This window comes from Callospermophilus lateralis, chromosome 13 (assembly GCF_048772815.1).
Source record: "Callospermophilus lateralis isolate mCalLat2 chromosome 13, mCalLat2.hap1, whole genome shotgun sequence".
Taxonomy (NCBI): domain Eukaryota; kingdom Metazoa; phylum Chordata; class Mammalia; order Rodentia; family Sciuridae; genus Callospermophilus; species Callospermophilus lateralis.
Window position 1 is genome coordinate 103,134,305 of NC_135317.1, and position 23,499 is coordinate 103,157,803.

The following is a 23,499-nucleotide window of genomic DNA, read 5'->3' on the forward strand; positions in this document are numbered from 1 at the left end:
ACGCGTGCTGTCCAACTCTGCTGGTAGAACACGTTATCTCTACTATGTGGGGGCATATTTGTATCTCACAGGCAAAGAGCGAAACACGTGCCCATTTCTGACCCAACCAGTAACAAAAGGGTGATAATGATCTTTTAACCAGTTAATACATCCTTGTCCTTCAAACCAGAATCGAAGTTGCTCTGCAATTTGCACGACTTCAGAGATGGAGTCAATGGACATCTAAGGGAGTAGATGACTGACAGTTCACTGCCCCCAGGAATTGGCAGCTTGAGTGGCCATTCTGACCTGGCCATTGTTGCTGGTGTACCTCCTCCAAGCTTCCCTGCAGATCTCCATCCTTCCTGTGGAAGTTGAAGGGGAGACCAGACTTTGGACATTATCAGTTACACATTTATCACTTAGAAGGCCATCAGCCCACACATCTCATGATTCTTGAGAAGTCACGTGAACTGCCTCTCCAATTCCTTGTTTCTAACATAGCTGTGATGATCATGTTGATTCACTTTCAATGAATAAATTCTTGGATACACAATAGAACTTTTTCTATTTTCAATAAGGGAACTCTACCTTTTCTGTCTGATAGTGTATCTAAAGTGTACCTGGGCTCACTTGTGCCCTAAAAATGCATATTCGTTATGGAATATTTTATATTTGCAAAGGAACACTTGCAGTGTCATGGTTTCAAGCTGTTTAGTGAAAGTACCAGCACATGATTTGAGGGTACATGACTCTTTTCCTTGGGCTCTTTCAGCATTTTTAAATGGCATCAAAGTGTGGAGAAGAGACAGCTGAATGGAACACCAAGGTTCGGATGCCCGAGTGGTGAGGAGCAATAGGTTTACTGAGGTTGGGGGAAAAGTTGAAGGACGTGATTCTGTTTGCTTATTCAATGGCAAATGAATGTCAGACGATTAACTTTAAGAATCTGAGTAATATTGGAGATTCAGACTCTGCACTGTCAGAAAAGAAAGCTGAAGCCAGGCTCTCCATGAGGCAAGGACTGAAGAAGGCAGATGTCAAAGGGAGGGGAGCAATGAGGAACCTAAGCTAGAGAGTGACAGGCCCGGGGCACAGTCAGGTCACCAGTTCTTAGCCGAGGCCGGCACTCCCCAGAATATTGAGCAACTTGGGATTTTCACCTACATGTCAAACATTCTTAAGTGTCACTCAAGTTTTACATGCGGAGAAATCAAGGCAACTAAACTCGATGACTTGTCAAACAGATGGCACTGGGGTTCCTGTTCTATGTAATTCTGTTTAATAAAAAGATGAGGAGTTTCATACAGAGGAAGCCAGGTACCTGGTGCTCTGGAAGGAATGTTCCCCTCAAAATTCAGGTTGGAGCCTGAGGATGGGGCCCTTGATGACTGGGATTGCAGGAGAGATCATCCTCTCTTGGTCAGGTAAGGATCGGACAAGACAGCTGTCCACGAGCCAGGAAGCATGCCCGCACCAGACAGACTGTCTGATGTTGGGCTTCCCGTCTACGGGATGGTGAGAAATGATCTTTACTGTTCCACCCAACCTAAGGCGTCTTTGTTGTAACAGCCCAACCAGACCGAGACCCACAAATGGGATAGCTGGCACAGTCTAATAAAGTCTGAGGGAACTTGGATGCACCATTATCATGGTCCTCAAGGTTGACTTTAAGCCCCGCCATTCCATTTAGGCTGAGGTCATGGTCCTTGTACCGGGGATCACAGTCACAGAACTCTAGGACCCGAGGGAGAAACCCGAAGGGACAGAGTGGGCCACATGTGTGTGGAAGCCACAGGCCCCTCAGCCCCCAGCTGTCCTCCCTCCACTGTCTTTTGGGAAGCCTCTGCCCTTCGGGGCTTGAGTCCAAAATACGCTTTTAAAATACAACAACACAATGAGAATTCTCTCATCCAGTTTCAACAAAGGATTTTATTTTCTGATCCCCAAAAAGCAAAATTTAGAAAACAGCAACCCACTGCAAGGACAGTCCATGATAAACATTCTCATCTGCCTCCCTTCAGTGAGCCCTCCCACACGCACATCATCAGTCAAGAGCAGCCCGACTTGTGGGAACACTCTGCGGAGGGCACCTGGCACTTGTCTCGCTCACACCCACAGGGACATCCCTGGCAGGCAAAGATCTTCTCTGAAGTCTCCCCACCCTCTTTTTGAAAAGTATTTTTTAGTTGTCAGTGGACCTTTATTTTTATGTGGTGCTGAGAAGTGAACCCAACGCCTCACACCACTGAGCCCCAGCCCCAGCCCCTGCAGTCTCCCTTTTTGAAAGAAATTGATTGAAAAAAAAAATTTTTTTTAAACAGCAAAATATAGATGTCTCTCCTTGTATTCCCACTTCAATTATCTACTAGAAAAGTACAGAATTGAAAAGTTTTGCCCCCAAGTTGTGATCAAAACACTGAATCTTAAAGAATGTCTGGGTTACTTCAAGTTCCGGGCCATACACTGAGACGGTTACAGAGGAGGTTGAGCGTCCATTCTAACACTCCCCAAATGGGTGACAGGCGAAAATTAGATCAACACAGCTACACACGTTAGTCATCCTGCGAAGGCATGAAGCAAGCTTCCTCAACAACCATCTACCAGTAACACTGAACACAAACCCGCGGAGACCCAACCAGATCTGAGTCTCAAACACGGAACCTATTTCAGAGAGCTGGGACGTGTGAGCAGAACACTGCTGGTGAAGGCACAGAGTAGGGTCCCGAGGGGTGTTAGTGCCACGTCACTGAAGAAGCCAGAAGCAGAGCGACCCACGACCGCACCGTGATCACACTGGATGTCCCCGGGGAGCTGCCGCAGGAGCCGCAGCCGCAGCCCTAGCGGAGACAGCCTCAGGGCTGGGGAGTGTAGCGGAGGTACTTCTTGCCAGACGGCAGCTCTTTGGTGAAGACTCCTTTAGGGAACAGTGCTTTGGCCTCCTCTTCAGGGATGGTGGGCAGGACCATCACACTCTCTCCGTCCTGTCGAGAGCCATGGGAAAGGGTGAGAAGCAGCCTCACAGTAATGCTGCCCTGGGAGGGCAGCGCGGGCCGACGGGCGCCCTCAGTACCCTGCTGCCCTCGGAGGAATTCTGTGTTTGCAGTGGCTCTTTGACCCTTTTGTGAGGGAAGCATTTCCCATCGAGGCAGTCCTGTCTTAGAGCCACCAGTGACCTGCCACACCCCATGGGAGGGACCTGGCCTGATCCCTGCTCTAGTCCCCTGCCCCCTCCTGTCCCTCAGACTGCTCTTCCCTCACTCTGGATGCCCGTCACCCACCTGCTTCATGTCCTCCCCATGGTGGCCATCTCAAAGCCAGCTCTCCTCCCCTACCCTTGGCAGCACCGGTGGTCACAGCTCACAGGCCACAGTCCTGTCTACCGCTATGCCCACCGCTGGAGAGTAAGTCCACGGGGCGGAGACTGCATGCTCTTCTGCTCACTGCTACCTCCCCAGTGCTCCCTATCTGGGCCTGATAAATGTGCTTCACTAATGGATACAGAATTTACAATGATTTGCCTGTCAGAAAAAATAAAACCTGGCATCCAGGGCAGCATATTTTAAAAACTGTATCGACATGAAGATAATTTTGGGATATTATCCATGTCCAAAATAGTTGCAGATATCTTCAGTGTTTTAGGAATAAATTTCAGAGCCTTCTACATAGGTTTAAAAGATGGAAGCTTAAGGGAAATGAAATGCTTACTACATGAATACACCAACACTTTTACAGCCATGACTTGAAAAAAATAACCAATCCAGATTTTGTTAGAAATATTCTGTCATCAGGCAATGGTTAGATAAAAGAACCTCCCCCCGCCCCAATCCTGTTGAGTCTCCCCATCTGAAATGCTTGGGGACAGAAGTATTTCAGATTTTGGAATATTTTTATGAGCTTTATTGACTGATGATTCCTAACTCAAAAATTTGAAATCTAAAATGTACCATGTCCTTAAGAAGTTCCAGACTTGGGGGCATTTTGGATTGGGGATGCTCAACTTTTTAAAAAAAAGAAAGAAAGAAATCACCATAACCAATTAATTTGTCCAAATTATCTAAAAGTCAGAAAGCAACTAGGGAGTCGCTTTTTATTATATATTACAACATATGAAAGGTGGAAAGACGGCGTGGCAAATCTTAAACTCAGCCACAAAGAAAAACCCTTGAGAGTGCATGGAACTGGAAACAGAGCCCCGGGTCACGCAGACCCGAGTCCTGCTCAGGCCTTCCAGGCAAGTCGGGGGTCTGCCCTTGGAACAGCTTTACCTTCCAATCAACTGGGGTGGCGACCCTCTTTTCTGCTGTCAGCTGGAGAGAGGTAACTACTCGGAGAATCTCATCAAAGTTCCTGCCAGTGGTGGCTGGGTAGAGGATAGAAAGCTTCAATTTCTTATCAGGACCAAAAACAAACACCTGCAAAGCACAGAGAGGCACATAAATACGAAGAGTTCTTTCAGTGCTTTTGATTATTCAAGCCACCTAGAAAGCTCTGCAGTCGGTAAAAGTGCTCAGGCATGTCAAAACAAAAACAGAAACAAAGCTTCTGTACACCAAACTGCCATCTGTTTTCTTCTCCATGTTATTGTTCCAAACTTAGAGAAGGAAATTGTATTTGGCTCTGGCTATCCCAGGAAGAACCAATCTGCACATTTAATTCAGAAAAGGCCCTGGGAGATCTATGCCAAAATTAGGGGTGAATACCAGAAAATAATACTAATGGCTGTGCATTTGTGTAGATGGGATTGGGCTTGCTCCCTAGTGGGTAGAGGACAGACAAATAAGGATAAAAAACACTGAGCTGTCTTACGAGGGAGGATATGGCCCCCAACTTTAAAGACAGAGCCGTCAGGAGGGCTATAAAAACGTTCCTTAATTCTAGATGACATCTTAGGACAAACTACTTGTTAGTCTGTGGATTTCCAAGAGCTATGAAATGGGCAGCTTAACAATTTAGGTGAGTATTTTGGCCACTTTGCATTAGCATCTCATAATTGATACACAGCGATTTCGTAGTTGTGGACTGTTTCCTCCAGTGGGCCTGAGCATGTAGGTGGATGTGTGGCTGTCACTAAACTCACCACACGAGCGGTCACAGGCATGCCCTTTTCGTCCTTCTCTGCTGGGTCCAGCATTCCCAACTGGATGGCGAGGTCCCGATTCTTATCATCAATGATGGGAAAGGGTAGCTTTTCTGTGGGCTCCTCACCATTGTAAGCGTTGATATCCTGGAAGGCAGAGGAAAGGGGGCAGAGAATTCTAAACCTGACACACAATGAATTTCATCAGTTAATGGCCATGATCTTGCAAGGCAGGGAAAGTAAGCTTAATTTTCTCCAAGCAAGTTTATTAAGATTATTCATAAACAGTTCTTGTTCCAATTATTCAGGCAGGAATAAGAGCAGAGTATAAGGCCAAAGCCCTTTTTATACCCAATTCTCTTAAATTCTGCATGCTTTTATGCTTTGAGAAGGCAGTTCAGCTTTAAAAGGCTTAGATTCCAATAGAGGGGAACTCTAGAACACTACAAAGAACACCAGAAACAATGGAATCATTCACAGCAAACATCCAGAAATGATGTCACATGTAAAGAGAATTCTATGGATCTGGTCCCCACCTAAAAGCCCCGTGACTTAGATATCAGGCTACAAGACAGATATTGAGAGATGAGCGTGTACGTCACAAAACTTAAAAAGAAACACAGAATGGACAAGCAAAAGGTAAAGCATTTTAAGTCTGAACTAGAGGAAAGAGACGGACGCACCTCCCTCTCCCTAGGAAAACTTCATTCATGTCTTCTTTTCTGTCTCTCAGGCTTCTGGAGGAAAGTTCAGTTGCATTAATTGATGGAGCTGAGAGGACACTCAAGTGGGCCGAGCAGCCCAGTGACAGAGGTGGGATACAGGTAAGTACCACATGGCTCAGCCTCAGAGGGACCTACAGGAGGTGGCAGCAACTGACATCCTCACAGCATAGCTGAACTGGCAGAGGCTCCAAGGAAGGGGCAGACTTCTGACTGGACCCTTGGAGGAGGAGTCAGGTTCTCCACTGGGAAAGGCAGGCATTCTAGGACGGAGAGAACTATGAATGGGACCTGGAGGCAGCTTTGCGCTCCAGCTAGTGCAGGAGGGTGAAGAACTGAGCTGGGTAGATTTAGGAAGTAAAGAGACCGAGGACTTGAAACTGTGGAGAGAGCGGTGTGCAGCCGTCTGCAATCCCTGCTGAGATCAGCTTGGTCATCTTAGTGAGGTCTTGTCTTGAAATAAAAATAAAACGAGCTGGGAGTATACCTCAGCATAGAGCAACTGCCTCCTTGCATGCAGAGGCCCTGGGCTCAACCCCCAGTACCAAAAATAAGAGTCTATTTACAATTCATGTGGAGCCTTAAAAGTAAAACAGGTCATGGCACAGCAGGTACAAAACCTTTTTGCATTTCTCAACCAAGACAGGATAAAACTAATGAACTCTGAAATGGGTGACAACAGATTTTGACATATTTCTAAATTTTATTACCTGAACTCTGTCATCACTGGATGCCTATCAAGTCACCACAACCAAGGAAAAACCAGTGTAGCTTCGTGTTGGAGGCACCTGGAGGTTTCTTACATAACCAGTTCTATGCCAGAGACTTGGCCTAATTTCGGATTCAATTACAACTGTGAAGTTCACCAGAAGTAATGAACCTGGGTGTGCTCCTATACTTTACAAGCCTTATACAACTGTTGCTTAATGATTGCCCCTTGCATAAAAGGCAGCATGCACATCATACCCCTGGACACTGAAGAACACATGCTTCGGCTTTATCCATACAAGATCTGGCCAGTTCCACTTTTCACCATTTAGTACCAAAGAGAACATCAGTTTGAAGTTCAAATCACACTAGCACCATTGTCCAGCTAGGCAGTCTTGGGTAAATGTCTCCAAAATTGCCTGTGAGAAACCTTAAGAAACACTGGTTATTCACTGCCAAATAACATAAAGAATGAAACAAACAAAAAAACCAACTAAAGGAAGATAATTGCCCTCTTTCTTCCTGAACATGTTTCTTCTGATCTTAAACTTTTCAGATTGACTGGTGTGATCTGGCCATGGGATATAGCCCTGGTGAGCACTCACAAGTCATCAGGGTGTCCTTGACTTAGTCCTACATGCTCGTCAGAGCCTTGAACACAGGAAAGCTCTCCTCAAAGGGAGCTGCGATTACTTAGCAGCACATCATAGCAAAGTCCTTAAAATGCCTTCAAGTTCTATTTAGACGACCAAATTTTAGGTCCCAAGTAAACACTTCTGCTGCAAGCAGACAATTTCCTCAGTTCATTCATTCAACAAACACCGCCTGACTGCCTGAGCTGCACCGAGTCTGGGGCTCTGTTTCAGGGGTGGACAAAACAGGAGTCCACCCCTGCTGGGCTCCACTCCAGTGGGAAGGAATGAGTCAATAAAAGAGCAAAGCACAGTGTGTTCTAGTTGGTCACAAGTACTGAGGAGAAGGGAGAGGGAGAGTGAGTTGCAATTACAGACAAGGAGGTCTAAGGAAGGTTTTAACAGGGTGCCCTTTGAGTTGAGGCCCCCCAAATCAAGCTGCTTAAATCTATCTGCAGAGCAAGTCTTCTAAACACGAATCTGGGTAGATTTTGCAACTGGAGCCAACAAATTTGTGGATAAATCAGATAAGTGGTGTGAAAAAAATAAGAGGAATTAAGAATGGCTCCTGGATTTTTGGCCTGAGTAACTACAAAAATGTAGTTGCCATTAGCTAAGACGAGTAAGACCCTGGGTTGAGGAACGGGGCCATTCTGAGAGGTGCTCAGCTTGAGATGGCTGGACAGCCCACGGAGATGCCAAGTGGCTCTACCCTCCTGGAAGCAAGGAGAGATGGAAACCTGAGAATCACCAAGGGAAAGAGTTCAGATGTTAGAAGTGGCCCAAGGAAGAAGCTCGGGGCAACTTCAGCAGACCTTAGGGACAGGAGATGAAAAGAATCAGACTCGTTCTGAGGGGCAGAACAGTGATGTGACATCCCACAAGCCAGGAGGGGACTCATTTCAGGACACAGGATGATGGGCTGGGCTGGATGCTAGTGGTAATCACCACTGGCTGACACAGAACCACTGGATTTAGAAATGTCACTGTGACGTCCAAGTCAGATTTTCAAATAACCAGTTTGAACCTGAGATTCACTTGTACCTTTACCTCAAAACCAAGCTACTTGATACAATTTACTTGACACACAGCCTCTATTCTCTCACTGAACAATCTACCCAGAAGACTTTTAAAACCTCGGGTCACCAAGAAGTATGTGGGGCTTTCTCCCCACTAACAACCAATCAATTCTGCCTCTGACACCTGCCGGGTGACCTCTAACTCAGTTTTGAAACTATGCGTACCTGGAGCCAGCATCGTATGCCACAAGATTGCCCCCTTCCTCCAATGCCAACTGCAAGTTCCAGGTTGCTGCACCTGTGCTTTTGACTTATGGGCTATAAACTGTGGCCTACGACCCAATCTTTTCATTTATTTTGCTAGGGTAGCCCACAGAACTCAGGGGTACCTTCACATTTACTGACTTATTAAAAAGGCTATTATAAAGGACACAGAGGGATGGCTGCATAGGGTGAGGACGGGGGAGCCCATGCTGTCCCCAGGCACACCCTCCAGGAAGATCCCTGTTAGCTACTCTGCAGCTCCTGGAACCGGTCATTTTGGGTTCTTATGCAAGCTTCATTACACAGGCAGGGTGGCAGGGTTGGTTAAATCGCTGGCCATGGGTGATGTCTCAACCTTCAGACCTTCCCCTCCCTAAAGGCTGGGCAGAAAGTCCCAATCCTCTAATCCTGCCTGGCTCTTTCCAAAGATCAGCTCTAGTTTGAAGTTACCAAGGGGCCTGGCAGCCATCTGCCAACTTGTTAGCATACAAAAAGACACTTTTCAACTGGATGAGGCCAAGAATTTTAGGAGTTGTTTGGGAGGACAAAAGAGGGCCAGATGTACATTTCAAACATCACAGAACTATACCTTGCTCCAGGCAAGATGGTCCTCCACGCTGTCTATGGAGAGGGCGATCAACTTCACATTCTTCTTGGCAAACTCTGGTGCCAGCTTTGCAGCTCTGCCAAGCTCGGTGGTACACACAGGGGTGAAGTCCCGGGGGTGGGAGAAGAGAATGCCCCATCTGAAAGGAAGAAGAGGTCACCACTGAGTGAAGCATCAAACACTGTGCAGCGCAAGAAGCCACACAGCATCTGGGTTAAACCAGGCCCTCCATTCTTTCTTCTTTAAAAGAATGTTATGAAGACATTTGCTTTTAAACCTTTTGGTTGAGAAATACTTTCCAATCCCAGCTCCAGAAAAGACTCTACTGACTGCTCAGTTCAATCAAATATTCGGGGTGTTCCCTTCTTTAATAACTGCGGAGCCACCCTGACTCTTTTGGCTAGTAAAATCTGTGCTACTTAAGTCAAGTGGCTTTTTTTTTTTTTCCCTAGCATAGATGTTGACATTCAGCTCCCCAAATGCCCCAAATCCAAGCAGATGCCTGACTGCATTAACAAAAAAGATTATGTAATCTAAAACAAATAGGCTTCTATCCTCCATTTACAAGTAAAATTAAGGTTGACACTTGGTTTCTTCAAAGAGTGGATATAAACTCTTGTAAAGCTACTTTACTGATCCAAGGTAACCTCCCCAAAGCTTGGCAAGTCTCTTGAGCATCAAGAACAGAACAGAGGAGGGTACCTCCTTCCCACCTCCACCTGCCACTCAACTCCCAAAGCTTCAGGAGAGGAAAAGGCCTCCAAACAGGAAAAAGGCGAGCTGGGGAAGGGGCGATACTAACTGTAGAGGTGAGAGGTGTGTGGCATGTTTAGTTTTTAATAACAGGCAATAATCTAGCTATGAGTAACATCCGGGCCTTAGATTTTATGAAAGGATCAGATGAGAAATAAGAAAAAGACTTCAGAATTTGTGAAAAACTGAACAGGGCGATTCTTCCCTCACTGTCAAAGGGGGGTAATGAGTTAGAAAGTAGAAGTCTTTTTCCATTGTGAGTTTGCTGACTCACGGTGGGGAACTGGTTTTAAGTCACTTCATTAAAAGACCCTCCATCTTCTTGGCCTGCCTTCCCCTAATACTTTGCTACTCTGTTGCTGCTCTTAATTCAAGAGTAATTCAGTTACATTATCCCATTTCCTTCCTTCCTCATTTTCAAAACACAAAAGGTTTCCCCCTTTAAGAGAATGTACCAGAAAGACCCTGGTAAAGACGTTTTGTTCAGTGAAGATGTGCTATGAAGAAGCACACACAAAAGTGACAGTGCTCTGTAAACTCCCAGAACACAGTACCGAAAAGCCCTTTGTTTCCAGATTTCAGGGTGGGTTAATTTATTTTTTTTCTCCAAGAGACACCTGGATCAGAAATTAACAGTCTGACCTGAGATCAAACACAGAATGGCCTTTGGAAAAGCTAATCTTAATGATATGAAGGCCTAAAACTTCTTTTCCAGGCAGGGTTGGCACTGCCATGCCTGGCCCTAGGCAGACTTGTGTATCTGTTTGTAGATGCAATATATTTTCCTCGTCTTCCTGTTTGTGGCTCCCTAAAAAGATAACCCTTTTAATCAAAACCAGAGGCCATTAAGAGATCACAAACAATCAGAAAAGTATGGAAGGCTTAAACAAGGGACATAATTGTTGCCACAGTAAATATGAATATGCTTTAATATGTATCCCTAATCCATACAAAATTAAGAGTTCTGGTGAGACTTTGTTTCATTGGGGCATGGGAAGGAACACCCTGGAAAGAGATGAATACCTATACTTGGAGTTTGAACTAGCCATAGTCTATTTTTAAAGTTCTCTTCTGCGGCAAGGTCACCCCTTTTCTAGCCTAGCCCTTTATTTTCTGAATATTTCCTCTAATCAGAAGGTGGAGAAGGTACTTAAGAGGTTGAAAGCTGTTGGGAGGGCCTGTTGTGTAAGAATCTTTCCCAGGTTCTCTCTACAGGCCTGTCCAATTATTGATTCCTTCCATAAGCTTCTCTGTCACTCTACATATATATGCATGGACATTGGATACAAAGGGACACAAATCCAGGAGGAATTTTCCAGCCTGGGAGCAGGGGTATAAAAGGGTCAACAAAACTCCAAAACTAAATAGAATTAGACTCGTCTGGAATGTTTCTGATTGAAACCAAACAACGCACACTTTGCTGATTCAGGAGCTGTAAAAAAGGGTGGCATCAGTTTATTCCTAGGCATTATGATGACAGAATGCCAGGCCAGATCATGGGTCAATCTGGCCAGAGAGGCCATGTGCTGGCCTAAGGGGGAGGGGACCACTGGGAAACAAAAGGGCCTCCGGGTGGGGAGTTACCGCGTCCTGGCACCTCTGTGGCTACTTCCCTCCAAGTGTTGCAAGTTCTGGAATGAAGGACACACGTACACACTGCACGGTCTTGGTTCCTCCCAAAGCTGTTACCAAATCATATCTTGGCCATCGAAGGAGGCCCTGAACAAAAACTCTTTCAGCCAGCCGGCGGTTTTAAATTTTACGCTGTGTCCAGAAATCTGCCAACACCACTGCGCGAGCAGAACCCTCAGATAACCCGGGCCGTGTCCTCCCACCTGGGCCTTGGGCATCCACCTCCCCCAGGAAGCAAATTCCAGGGCAGAGGAACGGAGGTCAGTGGGACCCGCCACTAGTCCCGGGAACTGACCGCCGGGTCCCTTCCCCGCGCTCCCTCCTCGGGCCACGTTGCTCGCCCAATTCACAAGCGCCTCCAGGGCCAGCACCCGCCGAGGCCCCGGTCTCCCCCTCCCCTGGCGAGCCGGGGCCGAGCGACCGCGCAGGACCGCGGGCCGCGGCGGCAGCAGCGCGGGCAGGGGCGGCGCAGGGGACACGCCGCGGCAGGCACGTGCGGGAACCGGTGCGGCGGGCGGCGCGCAGGGGGCCGCGCGGGCGCAGGACCGAGGGGAAACCGGGAAGCGCCTCGGAGCCCCGGCCGCACGGAGGCCGGGGCCGGGCTGCGGTGGCCACTTACGAGCCTCCCAGGAAGTCGTGGAAACGGATGCGTCCGATCGTGGTATTGGCCTCGAAGTTGGGAGCTTCGTCCCCGAGAAGGAGCCCTCCGGGCATGGCGGCACCGTGACGAGCGGACGAGCAGGCGCAGCCGCAGCAGAATGAGCCGCTGGCGGGGACCGAGGGGTGCAGGCTCGCGGGGAGTGGGCGGGGCCGGGGCGGGCCGGGGGCGGGGCCGGGGCGGGGCTCCGGGGACCGCGACGTCCCCGGGAGCCGGGCCTCCCACCTGGTCGCAGCCCGCGGGCGCCTAGGCCGCCTCTCCACGCGCGGGCGGGGCTCGGGAACGTGGATCCCGCAGGGCTGGGGCTGCGCGGGGTTTGGCCCTGCAGGGCGTCCGGGACCAGGGTGCAAGGAGCGGCGCGCGGTAGAGGGGAGCCCCGGGGCGGGGACTCCTGGGCCGGCTCCTGCAGCTGCGCGCCTCGGCGCGGAGGGTCCCAGACCCCGGTGTACACCTTCTTGCGGCGACTCCCCACCGTGGGGCCGAGCGACCTCCCACTTGCACCCCTCTTTTCCTGTGACTGTGGCCAGCCTAGCCTTGATGAGCCGCGCCTCTATCAGGATGTGGCCAGACCCAGGCGTTTGGGGGACCCTGTGTCGTAGGAAGTGGCTTTTTTATTGCAGCAAAAATGCCGGGCCAATGTCAGTGCTAAGGTAATGGAACCAAACTTTTATTTTGTCCCCCGCCCCCCCAGCGGTTCTTTATGAACTTAGAAAAATTAAATACAATTATCTTGAAATCTATAAAATTTAAAACATACTTAATTGAGATCTGTGTGTACAAATCACTTCTCACCTGGGGAGGTGGGAGGTTTAGATCCATTATTTCCTTTGAACGTGCCAAGCACGACATAGATAAGCTTGTTCTCTTAGAGCTTTCATTCTTTTGCGTGGGCGGGGGGGGGGTGGGAGGATGATAGGTGTCAGAAAATATGCATGTAAGTAAACGAGACTATATTATAAAGACTTAAGTCCTATGCAGAGAAATAAAATAAGGTTATGTGTTAGAGGGTGAATCCAGGGTTGCTTTGCATTGTGTGGTCTGGTCTGGGAGAACTCCAGAGTAATATAGATCTGCACAGTAGTGAAGCACTGGTGGCTGTTATTTGGATGATAACAATGATTCATGCAACAACTTGTTCTTGCCCTACTATGTGCTAGGCCCCTTATAGCTAATGCACTCTCTCTAATTTGTCTCTAAGCTTTGGTTTTAAAAGCACCACATTTCCACTCCTTTTGTATGGGAGAATGAAGAACTGGGAGAGAAGGGTAGTTTGACCTTAAGGCACTGTTAATGGCATATTGTGGAGATGGGCCAGAAAACAGGACACACCATAGATATGGACAAATGAACTCAGACACAGATAATTGATCTTTATCAAAGGCATAATTATATAACTGTGTGTTGTAAAGTAAGCAAATATAATAAACACTTGTTAGAATTTATAGCACCAGAAGCTGCATACTGGCAATGCTTCTGTATTCTGTGAACTTGGTTGCTTTAGCCTTTGCAGCATTTAAAATTCTTTTAAATTAGCTTTTAACATTTTAACAACATGATTTTTCACAAAAATGCCTGGATTTCTGGCTCCTGAAAAGTCAGAAGATCTAGCAACACCAGGCCCATGCTCCACTTGGCAAACTGCGCTGGAGAGTGGCCTTCTTAGAGTTTTGTGTTCGCTATTATGATGAAGGTCCTCTACTACTTACTGATGTTATAGTAGAATTAGAAGGAAAATGAAATAGTTCTGGCCTCCCTATGTGTGTCAAAATTCTGCAAAATGACTCAAGAGCCGTCTGTTTCAAGAAAAACTAGATCAGCACATTTCTTGGTAAAAGTAGAGTGGTTCTTGTATGTTTGATATGTAAACAAAGTTGGAACAGCACTGTTCTGCTTGGTCCTTGTGGGTAATTCAGTTTAACCTCTGACCTGTAACCCACGGTAGGTGCTCTGTAAAGGGTCAGTGAAAAGTGCTTGGAAAAGAAGGAAAGGAAGAGAGTTGCAGAGGCACTCCTGGAGACCAGAATGTGGGAAAGGGAGAGCTGGGCGAAGGGAGATGAAAGCGCTGATACCAGAAAAATACAAATGTTTTCAAGCATCTTCAAGAGTTGGAGAGAACATTGAAATCCTTAGAACTATCTCCCAAGGGACAAGAAGGAAGAGGATGCAGGAATCTTCCGAGGCTGTGACGCTTGGATAATTCACATTCTCTTCTGACCTTACTGCTTTGAACAGATTGAAGAAAAGGTGAAGGAATTGGCCATGACCTTTTGAAGAATAGCACTATGATATGATATCTCTTTCCTACTAGATTGTGAACCCTCAAAGATTTGGCTGCTTTTTATTGATAAATATTTGTAACCTGTTAAACATAGAAGGTTACCTTCCTGCAGCCACAACTGCAAATTTTCTTGTCTCCCCAAAATAGAGAATAAAAATCCCTGTTATAATTAGGTAAAAATTCTTATGCATGTGGTAGGGGACCCGCAAAACTCAAAAAATTCATGTTAGAATGTTGGGATTAAGTTTTAAAAAACAGTTTTATAAATTTTCTTGTTAGATTCGCTTCTTTTCGGGGAATATAAATAAGGCAGCTGGGGCACAGGGTCAGAAGCTGAACGATGGCCAGATAAGACAGTAAGCAAAGTCCTAACAGCCAGGTAACAGAGTGGGGATTGGCAGGAACCCCAGGAGCACAGCTGTAGATGGCTCATGGCTCTCTTCCCTATGTACAGGTGATGTTATCTCATCCTGTAACTTTAAAGTACACCTCTATGCTGAGGATGCCTATTTTCATCTTCAGACAAGCTTACCATCTGTATGGCCGGCCAGTGCCCATTTGACACCTTGACCTGAATGTGCCCCAGACATTTGAAATATGTTCAAAATGTGACCCTTAACCACCCCAAGTTCATTTGATCCATAGCAATTTTCCCTTTCTCTTTAGAAGAAGCATCATCCTGGTTTCTCCTAAGCCCCACAGGAGTCAACACCAAGTTCCAGTGATTCTGCCTTCAAAGCATGTCTTGTAGCTGTTCGGGTTTCCATCTCTACTCCTCGCCTCTGCACTCAGGGCTGTTAGTTTGTTGCCTCTTAGCTCCAGATTTGCCTTTCTTCGTGCTCTGTGGATACTGAGCCGTGCCCTGCAAGCTGTGTGTCTGCCTGCTGTCTGGCCTTACGGTAGGGTTAGCTGGAGTGGAAGGTATTGAAGGGATTCCTGAGGCTGGAGAGGGAAGAAAGAACTTATCTTTTTCCTGTTGTGTTCATGACAGAATGGGTCATCACACAGCTGGCCCTGGCAGTGGCCTGGTGAGCAGGTGTCTTCCAGAGGTCTCCCTTCACTGCAGTGGTGGGTGGCATATTTCTGCAGCAGCTGACCATCTTCTCAGAGGCCTGAATCATGGCCTGTTGTGGGTCTTCTCTGCATTTCTCAATGTCTTCCTTGTTTATCTTCCCCTCAGTCCTAGGAGTGATAGCCGTAGTCTGATTGCCACCTTTTTTTTTACACCATACAATATATTTTTTTTAGTAGTTAACCACTTTTTTTTTTTTTTTAAAACCAAGGTAACAGTTCATTACAGTCCCAGTTTCATTATTTCAGTTAGTGTGTGGTTTCTGTCTCTTGACTGGACCCTGACTGACACAGAAGTTGGGACCAGGAGTAGTGCTAGAAAGAGACTCTCAAATATTGTTTTGGGGGTTGTTTTGCTCTGAGCCTTTGCTAATGGGCAACCCAGGGCCGTCATCCCTGACATTCGCTGGCCCCACAATCAAATGATCACACTTGGTTGATTGTGATGAAATGCTAGCTGTAGCTGTGCTGTGGGGGCCCAGGGGGCTGCTGCACTTGATGTCAGGGCAGGAGCGGTGCAGGGTGGGTATTGCCGAGCGTGGTGGAGTGCTTACAGATGAGGCTGAAGACTCCGATCCTTAAACTGTTGGTCCAAATCTTGAACTGCCGTGGCAGCCCTAAAATAATCTTTTACTTCTTGTAGCCACAGGGCTAATACTGTTAAGTTCAAAGGCCAATTTTAATTGTAGCAGTGACAGAGTTACAACATCCGTTGAATTCACAGCCTTGCCGTTCACACTTTTTCATGTGAAATGTTAGGGCCGTTGATTCAGGAAGGCAGGAAACCCTAAAACTCCAGGTGGGGATGTTATGGTTTGGAGGGTGAGGTGTTCTCCAAAAGCTCACGTGTGAGACAAGGCAAGAAGGTTTGGAGGAGAAATGATCGGGTTATAGCCTTGACCTAATCAGATTAATCCCTGGTGGGATTCACTGAGTGGTACCTGGAGGCAGGTGGGGTGTGGCTGGGGGAAGGGGTTCATTGGTGGTGGGGCTATGGGGTATAGATTTTGTATCTGGCAGTGGAGACCTCTCTCTCTGTTTTCTGATCACCACATGAGCTGTTTTTCTCTGCCACACTCCTCCATCGAGATGTTCAGCCTCACCTGGAGCCCCGAGGAGTGGAGCCGCACTTCAGTGGACTATGACCTCTGAAACCGTGAGCGCTCAAATGAGCTTTTTCTCTTTTACGATTGTTCTGTTGGGTATTTTAGTTCCAGCAGTAAAAAAGCTGACTAAAACAGGGGACATGTGGTTGGACTCAAATGAGGCTGAGCACCCTGAACCCCGGGTCAGCCTGGCCAGTGCAGGGAGCTGGCTCTTCTGTGTTCGAGAACAGTCTTTTCCTTTCCCCTCCAGAACCCAGTAACTACCTCACTGGAGCAGATGCCTCACAAAAGAGAGGATGCCCATTCTCCTCAAAACTTACCCATCTCTTTTTTCACGAGCCCATTATTAGGGTCATCTCCACTGTGTTCCAGTGGCTGCAGGTTCCTGAGTTAACCTGGTGCCCGGCTCAGGTCCCCAGGTTCCCCGCCTCAGGGAGTCACTGTGTGCTCCGCAGAGGGAGTGTTGGCCGAGACAGCCTTGCTGGCCCCATGCTCCGTATTCTTAAGCAGTCTCTTTTGACACCACCTTTTCAAAAACTAAAATTGCGAAGTGATATTAAATTAACTCGTAAATGGAAGTCTCTCAAAGGAAACACAGGCCTGGTGACTGTGGGCAAGTCTGCACTTGTCAGGACTGCCTCTGTGCCCCGCCAGCTGCGATGACATGGTTCTAGCTTCCTAACTGTACCGGTGGTACTTCAGGGGGGTGGTAATCGTGGGTCGGAGAAATGGTGCATCTGGCAGACGGAGCCTCTCTCAGATCTCTTCCCCTCCAGGTTCTGAGCACTGAGTCATCTCTAGCAAATGACTGGAATGTAGCTGTGGAAAGAGGGGATCTCTGTTCTAAGGAGTGTGAGTATGTCTAATCCTTAGCTACAGAGCCCAAGTGTCTCTAGACTAAGTCCTTTCCCTACAGAGGGCTAAACAGTTAGGGTTATGTAAGCAGAGTGTTTACCCGTGCCATCGGTCACTCCTTCCCAAGAGTCTCCTGGGCACTTAGGTGAATTTTGCAATCAACAATCAAAACCCTTTGTGAAATATTGATAGATGCATTGGAAGCTCAGAATTTAATCATTTTACTGTTGGTTTTTACTTTTGTGTGCCCACTGAGGTACATAGTCAGTTCTCGTCATTAAGCACCCCGACCTCATTTCCATCTCGTGTTAGTTGAGAGCCAAGCCATGAGTTCTGAAAGGGGAAACTTGGGTGCGGGCCTGTGGGTGCCTGCTGATTTTGCCCCCTTGCATGGTCCTGTCTCTGGAATCAGCACCTGGTCAGAGAGGGAGCTGGGTAGGACAGGTGTCAGGTTCACAGCCAGCATCTCTAATGGGATTAACAACTGAAGGTGCCTCCTCTCTTCAGGGAGCTGAGGAGGAGTGTTATACTTGTAGACTCCATCAGTATTTAAACAGTTGGACTTATTTGATATTTAAGACTATTTACAACGTTAAATTATTTGTATGTGCCTTATCTCTTCCTGCTAACTCACTCGTTCCTTCGTTCAGCAAGCATTGCCTTTGTGCACGGGGCACAGATGTGAGGCAGGCAGAGCGTAGAGTGAAGCAATCTTTCCCCTCAGCTCTGTTTTCTCATAAGGATGAGAAGGTAAGGTAAGTAGGTACATATGTCTTTCCCTTTTTCCCAAACATTTCTTCTTTCCCATTCCTTTCTCTCTTTTACACTGTTCAGGTATGTAATAAAAATCGTTTTTGTTTATTAAGACTCAACTAACTCAAATCAGAAAGCTCTGGGTTTGCAGTAATTTTACAGCCAAGCTGCACTTCTGCATAATGCCGGAGCAGAGCATTGGCCCCACGCTCTGGCCCTCTGCTCTTTCACCATCTACCTGTTCCCTCTCTCAGCTAAGGACAATTCCCGCTTCCCCAGGAGACAATTTCATTTTGAGAGGACTCTCTGCCCAGCTACATTGTCCATATGGGGTTGGAAAAAACTCAGTTCCACCCAGATGTGACACCCCCAAGGTAGTTTGGAATGGCTCCAATAAGGACAATCTGTAAAAAGATAGAAGCATGCCTTTGTTGTGGATCTAGAGGGGACTAGAGAGCACCACTTTGGCTTTGCATTTTCTCCTGGCTGCATAGCACAGGATCTGTTTCACTTGCCCAACCCGTTCTGCTGTGGTTACTTAATAAATATTTACTGATAGCAGTGGATAAAAACTAGGAAGCCAGGCCGGGCATTGCGGTGAGCTGGACATATTCTGTGAGAGCAAACAATATGACTTCTCCATGTTCCTTTCCAAGCTGGGAGTTGTGTTTGTGATTTGTATTTTGAGTCCTAAATTGGAGCCAGAAACTGGACCAAAGGGGGAAATGACCGTCGAAAACAAGGCCCAGGAGAGGCGGGGCATGCCTCTGGCTGCTTGACAGCAGGACTGGGAGTTTGCCTCGGCCCAGACTCCAACTGCAGAGCGCACAGGGACTCCCTGGAAGAGGCCGCAGATCTGGGGACCTGGGCTGAGACCCACGGCCACTTCCTGCCACTGAATCCCACTGAAATTTGACCCTATCTGGGGATGGGTCTAGTGTGTAAGGAGGCGTGGGTAGGTTCCCAGGACGGTGGGCATCCTCTTTCTGCCCCAGTGAGGTGGTTACAGGGTTTTTGCGGGGTGGGTGGGAAGGAAGACATCTTAGACACAGAAGGGCTCTGTTTTTCTAGGGTTATTTTTTTCTTTAGATTTTATTTTTAGTGATATGATCCATTTTAAGTTAATTTTGTACAAGGTTTTCTAAAGTATAAGTCAGACTTATATATGTACCTACTTACCTACCTTGGTACCTGCCTACCTACCTGTGTTTCAATCCATCCATCCATGCGTTTATTTGCATTTGAACATCCAAACGTTCTAGAACCATTTGTCAAAAATACTATAATTTCTCTGTTGAATTTCTTTTGCACCTTATTAAAAAATTAATTGACCATAAATGAGAGGATTTCGTTTTGGACTCTCATTTCTATTTCATGGACCTGTATTTCTCTTTGCCACTACACTATCACACTGTCTTGAATTCTACAAGTCTTAAAATAAGGTAATATGAGACTTATAACATGTTTTCTTCTCCTTTTTTTTTTGATTATTCTAGTTTATTTGGCTTTTCTTAAAAATTTTTGAATCGGCTTGTCTGAATCTATACAACACCCTGCTGGAATTTTGATTGAAATTGCATCGAGTCTAGATTGGGTCAGAGAGAACTGACATCTTGTCAATTTTGAATCTTCTAATCTGTGGGTACTGTTGATCTCTATTTTCTTAGCTCTTCTTTGATTTATTTTCTCAACATTTTGTATTCAGTAGACAGACTGTCATATTTTATTATTTTTAGACCTAAGTACTTCTCTTATTTTTGGTGCTATTATAAATGGTAGCTTTTTTTTTAATTCAAGTGTTAACTCTGTATTGCTGGTCTGTAGGAATATGATTGAATTTTGTGTATTGACCTAACATTTATCCTGCCACTTCACCAGTTCATTTACTAGTTGTAGGAGATTTCTGTAGCCAGGAATACAATTGGCCAAGATATTTTGTCTTGTCACACTGTCCTGTTCAGGGAAAAAACTACATCTTTTGTGCCTGTTCATTCCTCTTGGAAAATGTTTATTGAGCTCTTAGTGTTCAGTACCTTCATGGATAAACAGCTAACAGAAGAGGTAGAAATGGTGACTCCTTGCTCTAGATTGGATTTTTTTTTTTTTGTGTGTGTGTGTGTGTGTACCAGGGTTTGTACCAGGTGTGTTTAACTATTGGGACACATCCCCACTCCTCTTTTATTTTTATTTTGAGACAGGGTCTTGCTAAGTTGCTGAGGCTAGTCTTGAATTTGTGATCCTCCTGCCTCAGCCTCCCAATTTGCTGGGATTACAGGTGTGCACCACAGTGCCTGGCTCCAGTTTGGATCTTAAATATTCTCCAGAAGCCCGGGAACCCAAGGTGGGGGCTATGGGGAGATGGTAGAATTTACGGGGTGGGCTTAGAGGGAGGTCTTTAGGACTTTGGGGGTGTGTCCTGCAGGACATTGTGGGATCCCGGCTTCTTTCTTTCCTCTCTTTGTGGCCATGAGGTGAATGATTTTCTCCTCCGTGGACTCCTGCCACCATGGGCTACCTCACCGTAGGCTCACCAGCAACAGGGCTAATTGACCATGGATGGGAACCTCCATATAGGTGGGTCAAAACAAGCCCTCTCTTTATAATGACCTCAGGCCCATTGCTATAGTGATGGAAAGCTGACTGACATACTTCAGGAACTGGAAATCTGGTGATGAAGAAAACCTCCTGGGTATGCACAGAAAATGCAGAGTAAGGACATGCAAGTATATGTGAGCTGTGGGGGCCCAATCCCGAGGCTGGAAAGTGGGAGAAGGCCCCGAGAAGGAAGAGGACCTGGGCTCGTTACTGCCCGGCCGGCAGGGCTTGGAGAAGGGGGGCAAAGGGCACTTCGGCAGGGAAGAGCAGCCGGAGTCCTGGGCAGGGACGGCTTGTGTGGGGAACAGTGCTTCGGGCACTCTGCGCAGAGCGGAAGTTCCTGGGGAGGGCCTCGGTCCAAGTGATGGCCCCGGAGGCTGAGCTCCTGGCGGGTGCAGTTTGGTGTGGGTCGCAGGCTCTGGGAAGATGTCTTTCTGGCTGAAGGAGCAGAATCTTTATACACAAGTTCAGTTTAAGTATATTTGAGAGGTTTTGTTCAAAGTAATACGATCCCAGAGCAGGGACTCTTTCAAGATTCACTCACTCATCTCTGGGAGAACATCATGAACAACGCAGGCACACACACATCCTTGTACACCCCCCCCACACACACACATCCTTGTACACCCCCCCCACACACACATCCTTGTACACCCCCCACACACATCCTTGTACACCCCCCCCACACACATCCTTGTACACCCCCCACACACACACATCCTTGTACACCCCCCCCACACACACATCCTTGTACACTGTACACCCCCCCCACACACACATCCTTGTACACCCCCCCACACACATCCTTGTATACCCCCCCCACACACACATCCTTGTACACCCCCCCACACACATCCTTGTACACCCCCCCCACACACACACATCCTTGTACACCCCCCCCACACACACACATCCTTGTACACCCCCCCCACACACACATCCTTGTACACCCCCCCACACACACACATCCTTGTACACCCCCCCACACACATCCTTGTACACCCCCCCACACACACACATCCTTGTACACCCCCCCACACACACATCCTTGTACACCCCCCCCACACACACATCCTTGTACACCCCCCCACACACACACATCCTTGTACACCCCCCCACACACACACATCCTTGTACACCCCCCCACACACATCCTTGTACACCCCCCCACACACACATCCTTGTACACCCCCCCACACACACATCCTTGTACACCCCCCCACACACACATCCTTGTACACCCCCCCACACACACATCCTTGTACACCCCCCCCACACACATCCTTGTACACCCCCCACACACACACATCCTTGTACACCCCCCCGACACACACATCCTTGTACACCCCCCCACACACATCCTTGTACACCCCCCCACACACATCCTTGTAACCCCCCCACACACACATCCTTGTACACCCCCCCCACACACACACATCCTTGTACACCCCCCCCACACACACATCCTTGTACACCCCCCCACACATCCTTGTACACCCCCCCCCACACACACATCCTTGTACACCCCCACACACACACACATCCTTGTACACCCCCCCACACACACACATCCTTGTACACCCCCCCCACACACACATCCTTGTACACCCCCCCACACACACATCCTTGTACACCCCCCCACACACATCCTTGTACACCCCCCCCACACACATCCTTGTACACCCCCCCACACACATCCTTGTACACCCCCCCACACACACATCCTTGTACACCCCCACACACACACACATCCTTGTACACCCCCCCACACACATCCTTGTACACCCCCCCACACACACATCCTTGTACACCCCCCCCCACACACATCCTTGTACACCCCCCCCACACACACATCCTTGTACACCCCCCCACACACACATCCTTGTACACCCCCCCCACACACACATCCTTGTACACCCCCCCCACACACACATCCTTGTACACCCCCCCACACACACATCCTTGTACACCCCCCCACACACACATCCTTGTACACCCCCCCACACACACATCCTTGTACACCCCCCCCACACACACATCCTTGTACACCCCCCCCACACACACATCCTTGTACACCCCCCCACACACACATCCTTGTACACCCCCCACACACACACATCCTTGTACACCCCCCCACACACACATCCTTGTACACCCCCCCACACACATCCTTGTACACCCCCCCCACACATCCTTGTACACCCCCCCACACACATCCTTGTACACCCCCCCACACACACATCCTTGTACACCCCCCCCACACACACATCCTTGTATACCCCCCACACACACACATCCTTGTACACCCCCCCCCACACACACATCCTTGTACACCCCCCCACACACACATCCTTGTACACCCCCCACACACACACATCCTTGTACACCCCCCCACACACACATCCTTGTACACCCCCCCACACACACATCCTTGTACACCCCCCCCACACACATCCTTGTACACCCCCCCACACACACATCCTTGTACACCCCCCCACACACATCCTTGTACACCCCCCCCACACACATCCTTGTACACCCCCCCCACACACACATCCTTGTACACCCCCCCACACACACATCCTTGTACACCCCCCCCCCACACACACATCCTTGTACACCCCCCCCACACACATCCTTGTACACCCCCCCACACATCCTTGTACACCCCCCCCACACACATCCTTGTACACCCCCCCCACACACACACATCCTTGTACACCCCCACACACACACATCCTTGTACACCCCCCCACACACACATCCTTGTACACCCCCCCACACACA

General features: G+C 48.0%; 1 protein-coding gene and 1 long non-coding RNA gene across 2 annotated transcripts; one reads left to right on the top strand and one right to left on the bottom strand.

The window, feature by feature from the left end:
- Positions 1-1,891: 1,891 nt before the first annotated feature.
- Prdx6 (peroxiredoxin 6) lies at positions 1,892-12,175 on the bottom strand. Its single transcript, XM_076832438.2, has 5 exons — positions 12,016-12,175; positions 8,994-9,150; positions 5,060-5,206; positions 4,248-4,394; positions 1,892-2,963 (listed from the first exon to the last, which is right to left on the bottom strand). Exons 1-5 carry the CDS (start codon positions 12,108-12,110, stop codon positions 2,835-2,837), a joined length of 675 nt encoding a protein of 224 aa, XP_076688553.2. The 5' UTR covers positions 12,111-12,175; the 3' UTR covers positions 1,892-2,834.
- Positions 12,176-16,429: 4,254 nt separating this feature from the next.
- Positions 16,430-21,143, top strand: LOC143379218 (uncharacterized). Its single transcript, XR_013154495.1, has 4 exons — positions 16,430-16,559; positions 19,614-20,458; positions 20,589-20,691; positions 20,772-21,143. It is a non-coding gene; the product is annotated as an uncharacterized LOC143379218 (long non-coding RNA).
- The last annotated feature ends 2,356 nt before the right edge of the window (positions 21,144-23,499 follow it).

Excerpts from the sequence above, each read along its gene's own strand:
- Prdx6 (XM_076832438.2), bottom strand. The coding sequence starts at position 12,110 with ATGCCCGGAGGGCTCCTTCTCGGGGACGAAGCTCCCAACTTCGAGGCC. Across the intron at positions 5,207-8,993 it reads ACCATCTTGCCTGGAGCAAG|GATATCAACGCTTACAATGG; the intron begins GTATAGTTCTGT and ends TCTGCCTTCCAG. Across the intron at positions 2,964-4,247 it reads CCACCCCAGTTGATTGGAAG|GACGGAGAGAGTGTGATGGT; the intron begins GTAAAGCTGTTC and ends GGCTCTCGACAG.